The following is a 12,147-nucleotide window of genomic DNA, read 5'->3' as shown; positions in this document are numbered from 1 at the left end:
CTGTAGGAGAGATATGAGCCAGAGAGAGATACTGTAGGAGAGATAGGAGAGAGCGATACTGTAGGAGAGATCCGAGGCAGAGAGAGATACTGTAGGAGAGATAGGAGAAAGAGATACTGTAGGAGAGATAGGAGAGAGAGATACTGTAGGAGTTAGGAGAGATAGGAGAGAGAGATATACTGTAGGAGAGATATGAGGCAGAGAGAGATACTGTAGGAGAGATAGGAGAGAGAGATACTGTAGGAGAGAGAGATACTGTAGGAGAGATAGGAGAGAGAGATACTGTAGGAGAGAGAGATAGGAGAGAGAGATATACTGTAGGAGAGAGAGATACTGTAGGAGAGATAGGAGAGAGAGATACTGTAGGAGAGATAGGAGAGAGAGATACTGTAGGAGAGAGAGAGAGGAGAGATACTGTAGGAGAGATAGGAGAGAGAGATACTGTAGGAGAGATAGGAGAGAGAGATACTGTAGGAGAGATACTGTAGGAGAGAGAGATACTGTAGGAGAGATAGAGAGAGAGATACTGTAGGAGAGAGAGAGATACTGTAGGAGAGATACTGTAGGAGAGATCCGAGCCAGAGAGAGATACTGTAGGAGAGATAGGAGAGAGAGATACTGTAGGAGAGAGAGAGATACTGTAGGAGAGATCCGAGCCAGAGAGAGATACTGTAGGAGAGAGAGATACTGTAGGAGAGATAGAGAGATACTGTAGGAGAGAGAGAGATACTGTAGGAGAGATATGAGCCAGAGAGAGATACTGTAGGAGAGATAGGAGAGAGCGATACTGTAGGAGAGATCCGAGCCAGAGAGAGATACTGTAGGAGAGATAGGAGAGAGAGATACTGTAGGAGATATAGGAGAGAGAGATACTGTAGGAGTTAGGAGAGATAGGAGAGAGAGATATACTGTAGGATAGTGAGAGAGATACTCTAGGAGAGAGATACTGTAGGAGAGATAGGAGAGAGAGATATACTGTAGGAGAGAGAGAGATTCTGTAGGAGAGATAGGAGAGAGAGAGAGATACTGTAGGAGAGTGAGAGAGGAGATAGGGAGAGAGAGATGTGTTTCTTGCTAGTGTAATAAAGAGAAGTAGCTATAGAGTAATGTTGAATAAGGAATGTCAACCATTTTCTTTTGGGGATCCACTGTCAAAGTATGTAAATAAGCTAATGTGGTATGATTGAAGCAAAATAACAGTAAGGTTTTGAGGGAGTTTTCTTGTTTTAGGTCATTACTGTGTTGGGGTTGGTTTTTCACTTATATACTGCAACATGCCAGTGTACAGTTCCAGAATGATGGTGGTAAAAGTGTTTAGGTTGGTTGATGACAAAGTGAAGAGATTGTCCTACCAGCAGCACTCTCTGTGTCACACTATCACCATTTTTTTTGTCTCCTCTCCTCCTTTCTTCCTGTATTCTCTGAATACTTTATTTGGCCCGTGCCTTGGCTTGTTGGAATATAAACCTGAGTGGAGGAGAGGAGTGAAGGAATGTTCAGCCCTCCTCCCTTTAATCTCCATCTAGGGAACAACATTTGGGTCTTTGTCAGCAGCTAGTAAAACTGTTGCAGCTCAGCGTAAGAGACCGTTTCATCTCTGCTCAACACAGATGATGACAATAAGACATCAGAAGACTGAGCGTGCCAAACGTCAATGGATGACAGGAAATGATAAAATAAGCCACATTACTATCAGCTCCTTCTCGACTCAAGTAGGTTTCTGTTTTTTCCTTCTCCCCCTCTGTCAACCGCGCGGGGTGATTTCCTCTGTCAACGGCGCGGGGTGATTTCCTCTGTCATCCGCACAGGGTGATTTACAAAACTCTATGGTTCTTTCTCTCTTTTTTTCAATTTCCTGTGATCCATTGACGTTTGGCACGCTCAGTCTTCTGATGTCTTATTGTCATCATCTGTGTTGAGCAGAGATGAAACGGTCTCTTACGCTGAGCTGCAACAGTTTTACTAGCTGCTGACAAAGACTCTTATTTATTATCTGTAGATGGCTTCTGAGAGTCATGCTCGTCAGTGTACCCTGCTGCTAGAGAGATCTGTAACTCACTTCCTTCCAGCCCCCACACATCTAATTCTACCTGATTAATGAGCCCTCTGCCTTTTCTAATCATTTTTATTTTGGTCGAGATTTAATCACAAATCTGATAATGATTCAAACCAAAAAATGGGAGATGAAATGAGTTTCTGTTCTCATCAAGCATCTTGTCTTTGAGAAAAACACATTACGTGTCACTTTATGCAAAGCAATGCAATCTGCTACCTTATTCACAGCATCCTTGTTATAATTTCCATGATAAGAATGGACACTGTGGGTCTCTGCATCCCTTAGGGAAGCCATCAATATCCAGCCAGCTACAGAAGACACTGGAAGGACACATTGGGTGCAGTGGTGCGATCGTTCATAAGAATAATTCCTGATAATGGTTGGGGGCTAAAACCATCAGAACTCTCTCTGATCAACCGGTATTAGCGTTGGCAATGCAGCCCTGATGTGGTCATCAATGTCATTGAAATTATATAAAAAGTCAAACATATTGCTTTGTCTTTTCTCTCCTTTTATGTCGTGGCGCTCCCTCTCTCCTCTCCTCCACTCTGACCCTAGTGACGTTCCAGCGTGTTGACGGCGGTCTGATGAGCAATGGAAGGTGAGTGTTCTACCGTCAGTGTTCCATCAGGGACAGAGAGCCCTTCTCTCCACACATAGAGCCAAACAACACCGAACCTGTCATCACTCTGCCAATCAAAACCAACAGCATACACAACACATCACCTCTATTCTGAAGGGCTTTCAGACCACCTCCATCAGACTGTGAAAACCCAGCAACCCAGTCAAACATTATACTATAACATTATGCTATAACATTAGACTGTAACATTAGGTTATACCATTAGTCTATAACATTAGACTAACATTAGACTATAACATAATGCTATAACATTAGACTAACATTATACTATAACCTTATACTATAACATTATGCTATAACATTATGCTTTAACACGAGACTATAACATAATGCTATAACATTGGACTGTATAACATTAGGTTATAACATTAGACTATAACATTATGCTATATCATTAGACTATAACATTATGCTTTAACACGAGACTATAACATAATGCTATAACATTGGACTGTATAACATTAGGTTATAACATTAGACTATAACATTATGCTTTAACACGAGACTATAACATAATGCTATAACATTGGACTGTAACATTAGGTTATAACACTAGACTATAACATTAGACTAACATTAGACTACAACATAATACTATAACATTAGACTGTAACATTAGGTTATACCATTAGACTATAACATTATGCTATAAGATGATACTATAACAGTATTCTATAACATTATGGAATAACAGACTATAACATTAGACTACAACATTTCTTATGATATTATGCTATAATATTATACTATAACATTAGACTATAACATTATAATATGACACTCAATTATAACATTAGCATATAACATTATAATATAACACAAGACTATAACATTAACCTATAACATTAACCTATAATATTACATTATAACATTAACCTATAACATTATGCTCTAACATTATGCTCTAACATAATGCTATAACATTATGCTCTAACATTATGCTCTAACATAATGCTCTAACATAATGCTCTAACATAATGCTATAACATTATGCTCTAACATTATGCTCTAACATAATGCTCTAACATAATGCTCTAACATTATGCTCTAACATTATGCTCTAACATTATGCTCTAACATTATGCTCTAACATTATGCTCTAACATTATGCTATAACATTATGCTTTAACATTAGACTATAACATTATACTATAACATGCTATAACATAATGCTATAACATTAGGCCATAACATTAGACTATAACATTCGATTATAAGATTATGCAATAACATTATGCAAAACATTAGACTATTACAGTATGCTATAACATTATGCTATAATATTAACCTATAATGTTATGCGATAACATTAACCTATAACAAGAACATATAACATTAACCTATAACATTATGCTCTAACATTAACCTATAACATTAACCTATAACATAATGCTATAACATTATACTATAGAATTTGACTATAACATTATGCTATAACTGTACAATAACATTACACTATGACATTATGCTATAACATTTTGCTATAAAATTATACTATAACATTATTCTATAACATTATGCTATAACATTATACTATAACATTATACTTTAACATTATACTATAACATTAGACTATAACATAATGATATAACATTATACTATAACGTTATACTATAACATTAGACTTTAACATTAGACTATAACAGTATGCTATAACATTAGTCTATAACATAATGATTTAACATACGACTATACCATAATGATATAACATTAGACTATAACATTATATTATAACATTAGACTATAACATTAGACTATAACATAATGATATAACATTAGACTATAACATTAGACTATAACATAATGATATAACATTAGACTATAACATTAGACTATAACATAATGATTTAACATTAGACTATAACATACGACTATAACATAATGATATAACATTAGACTATAACATTAGACTATAACATTATATTATAACATTAGACTATAACATTATATTATAACATTAGACTATAACATTAGACTATAACATAATGATATAACATTAGTCTATAACATAATGATTTAACATTAGACTATAACACACGACTATAACATAATGATATAACATTAGACTATAAATATTTGACTATAACATTAGACTATAACATTAGACTATAACATTAGACTATAACATAATGATATAACATTAGACTATAACATTTCGTATGACATTAGACCAACATTATACTATAACATTAGAATATAACATTAGACTATAACATCAGACTATAACATAATGATATAACATTAGACTATAACATTAGACTATAACAGTATGATATAACATTAGACTATAACATTTCGTATGACATTAGACCAACATTATACTATAACATTAGACTATAACATTAGACTATAACATAATGATATAACATTAGACTATAACAGTATGATATAACATTAGACTATAACATTTCGTATGACATTAGACCAACATTATACTATAACATTAGACTATAACATTAGACTATAACATAATGATATAACATTAGACTATAACAGTATGATATAACATTAGACTATAACATTTCGTATGACATTAGACCAACATTATACTATAACATTAGACTATAACGTTCGACTAGAGCATTAGACTATAACAGTATGCTATTACATTATGCTTTAACATTAGAATTTAACATTATGCTATAACATTAGAATTTAACATTATACTATAACATTTCTTATGACATTAGACTATAATATTAGACTATAACATTAGACTATAACATTAGACTATACAATTTCTTATGACATTATGCTATAACATTATGCTATAACATTATGCTATAACATTATAATATAACATTAGACTATAACATTTCTTATGCCACCATCGTATAACATTAGACTATAACATTATGCTATAACATTAGACTATAACATTATGCTATAACATTAGACTATAACATTATGCTATAACATTAGACTATAACATTATGCTATAACATTAGACTATAACATTATGCTATAACATTAGACTATAACATTATGCTATAACATTAGACTATAACATTATGCTATAACATTAGACTATACCATTATGCTATAACATTATGCTATAACATTAACATATAATATTAGACTATAACATTTCTTATGTCATTATACTATAATATTAGACTATACCATTAGACTATAACATTATGCTATAGCATTAGACCATAACGGTGTTATTATCAACAACATGCATCTAAAGCTGTGCTGACCTCTGATCTGGACTTTACACATCTTCACTATAGTACCCTTCCTAAAGTATGTATTATGTCTGTGCTGCACTGAACAAGCCTGCTCTAACGCTGATAGATGACTGATGGATCTATAGATAACCAATACCTGCGTGTTTATCAGATCTGTGTGCAAACATACATTCCTAACACATCTCCGTTCACGCATCAATAGACAGACTCATAAATCTCCCCCGCAGAATTAGTAGAAACAATTTAAGCAGAGAGAGCTTTTATTTTGTCATTTATCTTCTCCTGCGGCTACAGATAACCCAGAAGCCCCCTGGAGTGATACATTTGCCTGTCACTTTGCCAAGGCGACTGAGATCCGAGCACATGTAATAATGTCAAAATAATTACCCAGGGGAGAGGTGTGGAGGTATCTCTGCTGCACCCCACACAGCCTGCTCGCTCCCTCTCTCTCTCTCTCTGTGTGTGTGTGTGTGTGTGTGTGTGTGTGTGTGTGTGTGTGTGTGTGTGTGTGTGTGTGTGTGTGTGTGTGTGTGTGTGTGTGTGTGTGTGTGTGTGTGTGTGTGTGTGTGTGTGTGTGTGTGTGTGTGTGTGTGTGTGTGTGTGTGTGTGTGTGTGTGTGAGAGTGTGCGTGTGTGTGTGGGAGAGAGAGTGATTGCAGAGAGTAGGGCCTATCTCAATAACACCCGTTACTGAGCCTTTGTAGGGATTCAGGAGGCTCCCCAGAGGAGTCCGGACATCTCTCTCTACTGCTCTGGTAAATCCACACAGAGCTCACACACTCGTCTGAGATTCTAAACTTATTCAGAGTCTGTGTTTCTGCGAGAGTTTGTTTTTCAAGGATTTAGTCTACTGTGTGTATACATGTATATGAGTTTGTTTTTCTGTGTGTGTGTGTGTGTGTGTGTGTGTGTGTGTGTGTGTGTGTGTGTGCGTGCGTGCGTGCGTGCGTGCGTGCGTGCGTGCGTGCGTGCGTGTGTGTGTGTGTGTGTGTGTGTGTGTGTGCGAGCAGTGTGTGTGCGAGCAGTGTGTGTGTGAGCAGTGTGTGTGTGAATAGTGTGTGTGTAGTGTGTCGATGTGAATGCTCGCCCATATTTCTGCCAGTGCCGCCAGCAAGCACTCAAAGAATTAACCACGCCACTTGCCATGTCTTCTCTCATCTATTTTCTGTTGTGGTGTTTTTCCTTCAGTTTTCCACATAAGTGGTTCTGATTCTCAGCCCGGATGATTGAATCGGAGGGGTCTGTATTTGTGGCACTCTATATTTGTCATAGCTTAAGTCAGTGGGGGAGACATTTCTACACAGCACCAGAGTGGTAGGATGCAGTAAGTCTGGAGTTAGGTGTGTTTGTCTAGCTAGCACAAAGCCATGGTCCTGGTCGTTAGTCACTGTGGTGACATCAAAGCCCTGGTCCTGGTCGTTAGTCACTGTGGTGACATCAAAGCCCTGGTCCTGGTCGTTAGTCACTATGGTGACATCAAAGCCCTGGTCCTGGTCATTTGTCACTGTGGTGACATCAAAGCCCTGGTCCTGGTCGTTAGTCACTGTGGTGACATCAAAGCCCAGATGTTGGAGCTACCCCATCTGCCCCTGCAGAGTGAGAGTGACCCGCCCAGTATCACAGGGAAATGTGTTCATTTGTTACCTGGGATGTTTATTGCATTAATTAGACAATAGCAAATGGAGTCGCGTCTGTTCCCAGCTCCTCATTGGCTGCTGCCAAATTGCCCTGACTGAACAAATCACTTAATCGATCACAGAGTAAATGATTCATGGAAGATGAATAGGCTGCAGATTGCTACACTTGGATGGCTTGACTTTGGCTGCTCATGTGAAATTCATAAAAGGCTCATTCCTTCTACCCTGCCAATAGCGAGATGGTAATTAGGAGCTAGTAATAACTATCTCAGCGCTGATCAATATTTTAGCCAGAGCAGATTCTATAGAGAGTGGGTTGAGCACAGCACAGCAGCCAACGGGTTGTGCCAACACCGTTACTATGGAGATTCCTTGATATGACAGGACTCAGAAGCTAAGTGACAGAAGCCTCTATGAACGGAAAATATCCAATGGAAATGTTTCAACATGCCTTAAGTGTAATTGGATGTGCAGGCTTTTAGTGGGGGTTGTATTGACCAGTAGGCGTGTATGAACACAGTAGCATGAACACAGTAGCATGAACACAGTAGCATGAACACATCTGATCTATGTGGTTGTATTGGGATTAATATCTCTGGTCTGGCTTGTTCACTATTGTAAAGTGGCTGTTCCACTGGATGTCATAAGGTGAATGCACCAATTTGTAAGTCGCTCTGGATAAGAGCGTCTGCTAAATGACTTAAATGTAAATGTAAATGTTGTTTATGGCTCGCTGTGCATCAGGCATCCTGGGTGGTTGCTCAGGTTTGCTACCTTCCATAACAAACAGCCAACAAGTCTGACAGGAAAATAGTACAAATTCAAAATCTTATCTTAGCCAAGGCTGCAATACATCCCCGAACTCAACTAGGATTAAACATAATTTGTCGAGGTTCCAGAAGACGTATGACCATTTCCCCCCAGAGTCGCAAAACACATATAACAAATACTCCAGATAGAAATCATTCTCATTCTAATTATCTTCTCCCGGAGCAGCTTCCTGTGATGAATACAAGGACGAGGCAGCCATTTCCATTGTCAACACCTTGTCTTCCAAATGGTCTCTCTGCGCTGTGCTGTATGGTGGAGGGTTATTAGGTGTGTAGGGCTGTAAGTCTGGTACTGAGACAGTAGTATAGTATTTTTATTTTTCTATATACAAGGTCTTGGTGCACTGTAGCTGCAGTCGACAGGAGAGAACACGGCCCTCCCTCTCCATTTCTCTCTTTCTTTGTCAACTGCCAGGAAACTGTAGGCTGACAGATGTTGAGAGCGAGGGAGGAAAGGAGGAGGGATGAAAGCAAGAGCTATATGTGGAAAAAAATAAAGGAAAATGGGGTTTATAAAGAGATGGGTTTGGAGGGAGAGGAAGAAAGGGGGGGGGTGTCGCTGTGAGAAACACAAGGGGAGGTGGTAGGGGAAGAGATGTATTACCCTATAAAAAGTGCATGTCTCTGATGCACAGCCATCAATTTGAATGACTCCTTCCCCCCGAGGGCCTGTTTTGGCATTCAGGAACCACAGCGAGGGCTCTTAGCTTGTCAGGCCCTCCCGCCTTCCTCTTGTCTCTGCAGCTTGTCAGGCCCTCCCGCCTTCCTCCTGTCTCTGCAGCTTGTCAGGCCCTCCCGCCTTCCTCCTGTCTCTGCAGCTTGTCAGGCACTCCCGCCTTCCTCCTGTCTCTGCAGCTTGTCAGGCCCTCCCGCCTTCCTCCTGTCTCTGCAGCTTGTCAGGCCCTCCCGCCTTCCTCCTCTGCAGCTTGTCAGGCCCTCCCGCCTTCCTCTTGTCTCTGCAGCTTGTCAGGCACTCCCGCCTTCCTCCTGTCTCTGCAGCTTGTCAGGCCCTCCCGCCTTCCTCCTGTCTCTGCAGCTTGTCAGGCCCTCCCGCCTTCCTCCTGTCTCTGCAGCTTGTCAGGCACTCCCGCCTTCCTCCTGTCTCTGCAGCTTGTCAGGCCCTCCCGCCTTCCTCCTGTCTCTGCAGCTTGTCAGGCCCTCCCGCCTTCCTCTTGTCTCTGCAGCTTGTCAGGCCCTCCCGCCTTCCTCTTGTCTCTGCAGCTTGTCAGGCACTCCCGCCTTCCTCCTGTCTCTGCAGCTTGTCAGGCCCTCCCGCCTTCCTCCTGTCTCTGCAGCTTGTCAGGCCCTCCCGCCTTCCTCCTGTCTCTGCAGCTTGTCAGGCACTCCCGCCTTCCTCCTGTCTCTGCAGCTTGTCAGGCCCTCCCGCCTTCCTCCTGTCTCTGCAGCTTGTCAGGCCCTCCCGCCTTCCTCCTGTCTCTGCAGCTTGTCAGGCCCTCCCGCCTTCCTCTTGTCTCTGCAGCTTGTCAGGCCCTCCCGCCTTCCTCTTGTCTCTGCAGCTTGTCAGGCCCTCCTGCTTTCCTCTTGTCTCTGCAGCTTGTCAGGCCCTCCCGCCTTCCTCCTGTCTCTGCAGCTTGTCAGGCCATCCTGCCTTCCTCCTGTCTCTGCAGCTTGTCAGGCCCTCCCGCCTTCCTCTTGTCTCTGCAGCTTGTCAGGCCCTCCCGCCTTCCTCTTGTCTCTGCAGCTTGTCAGGCCCTCCCTCCTTCCTCCTGTCTCTGCAGCTTGTCAGGCCCTCCTGCCTTCCTCCTGTCTCTGCAGCTTGTCAGGCCCTCCCGCCTTCCTCTTGTCTCTGCAGCTTGTCAGGCCCTCCCGCCTTCCTCTTGTCTCTGCAGCTTGTCAGGCCCTCCCGCCTTCCTCTTGTCTCTGCAGCGCTGCAGTTAATTTGTAGTCTCCCTCCATGGAACAACTCTTATCATTAGAACCTGTGGCTCTGTGGCTGAGGGACAGACTGACTGCAGAGCGCCCATTACCTGACCATGTCCTGGGGCTCTCCCCTCCCCCTCATCTCCCCCTCCTCTCCCCAGGGCCAGCACATCACGTTACCGCACTGAAGCAGAGACAAAAGCTCTGTTAGGCATGAGGCACGTCACAGCTTTTAAGGGTGCTGGGCTGTAGCACTGAGTGTGTCAGAGGCTGAGACAGAGACAGAGACTGAAGGGCACTAGCAGTGGGGTGTTGTTGTGCCGTGTTCCCTCTAGCAGAAGCCATCCGGTTGATCATGTGATGCTGCCTGTCTGACCGACCGTGGCAGCCAGCCATTTCTCAGGAATAAGAGAGGGAAAGCTCGAGCTTGCTGCTGCTGCTGTGGAGACCTTGAACAGCTCAGTGCAACCTCTCATTCCACACTCTGCCGAATGCTTTTGTCTGTAGACAAACAGCACTGTCTTTGAATCCTCTCCTTACCCTGGGCAGAAAAATAACACTATTGATACATTTCTAGATTATAGTACATTCAGTAGAAAATATGAATCCATCTGTATGGTTCAGCCATTGGAAACCTTGTGTGGTACCAATGTACTGACACACAAACAAAGACATTTAGCTCCATCTCTCATATCTCATCTAGTTCCATCTGTGTTGCCCGCGGTAACGAGGCTGAGACGTGATTGTACAGTAAAGTGGCCCTAAACGCCTCCCAGCAGTCACCCGTGACAGGTTCAAGTCCTAATGGGAGATTTTGATGGCCCCCACACCCATGGGAGTGACTCCCAACACCTGTTAAATGGAGCCAGCCCCGGTACATCCATCCATCCCACAGGCTGCAGCAGCCCACAAGTTGATCTGGGAGAGGGTAGAGGGTTTCGGGCTGGGTCTGGAGGACAACCAATCAACTAAGGCATCACCACAAGGGGTTGATGGGATCAATGGGTGTTAATGAACAAGGTTATCTGTGAATGTGTCTATGTGGGGGAGGAAGAATGATGTGTGTCTATGCAGTGTGTGTGTATTAATGTGTGTGCATGTATTAGTGTGTGTGTGTGTGTGTGTGTGTGTGTGTGTGTGTGTGTGTGTGTGTGTGTGTGTGTGTGTGTGTGTGTGTGTGTGTGTGTGTGTGTGTGTGTGTGTGTGTGTGTGTGTGTGTGTGTGTGTGTGTGTGTGTGTGTGTGTGTGTGTGTGTGTGTGTGTGTGTGTGTGTGTGTGTGTGTGTATTAATATATGTGTGTGTATTAACGTGTGTGTGCATATTAATGTGTGTGTGTGTATTATCGTGTGTTTGTGTGTGTGCATTAAAATGTTTGTGTGTGTGTGTATTAATTGGCTCCCGAGTGGCACAGTGTCTAAGGCACTGCATCTCAGTGCTAGAGGTGTCAGTACAGACCCTGGTTCATTTCCAGGCTGTATCACAACCGGCCGCGATTGAGTCCCATAGGGTGGTGCATAATTCAAATAAAATAAAATCAAATTGTATTTGTCACATACACATGGTTAGCAGATGTTAATGCGAGTGTAGCGAAATGCTTGTGCTTCTAGTTCCGACAATGCAGTAATAACCAACAAGTAATCTAGCTAACAATTCCAAAACTACTACCTTATAGACACAAGTGTAAGGGGATAAGAATATGTACATAAAGATATATGAGTGAGAGATGGTACAGAGTGGCATAGGCAAGATAGGCAAGGCAAGATGGTATTGAGTACAGTATATACATATGAGATGAGTATGTAAACAAAGTGGCATAGTTAAAGTGGCTAGTGATAGATGTATTTTTTACATTTTACCTTTATTTAACCAGGCAAGTCAGTAAAGAACACATTCTTATTTTCAATCA

The 12,147-nt window shown here is 41.6% G+C and overlaps 1 protein-coding gene across 13 annotated transcripts in view; it reads left to right on the top strand.

The window, feature by feature from the left end:
- The window catches only part of LOC124005506 (roundabout homolog 2-like), an 832,377-nt gene that overhangs the window by 767,009 nt on the left and 53,221 nt on the right, over positions 1–12,147 (top strand). For all 13 annotated transcript variants that reach the window (XM_046314843.1, XM_046314840.1, XM_046314832.1 and 10 more), the window contains one exon: positions 2,615–2,657. In XM_046314843.1, the coding sequence (XP_046170799.1) occupies positions 2,615–2,657 (43 nt within the window). The remainder of the gene's footprint in view (positions 1–2,614; positions 2,658–12,147) is intronic.

This window comes from Oncorhynchus gorbuscha, linkage group LG19, assembly GCF_021184085.1.
Source record: "Oncorhynchus gorbuscha isolate QuinsamMale2020 ecotype Even-year linkage group LG19, OgorEven_v1.0, whole genome shotgun sequence".
Taxonomy (NCBI): Eukaryota; Metazoa; Chordata; class Actinopteri; order Salmoniformes; family Salmonidae; genus Oncorhynchus; species Oncorhynchus gorbuscha.
This window is presented reverse-complemented; position numbering and strand designations above follow the sequence as displayed.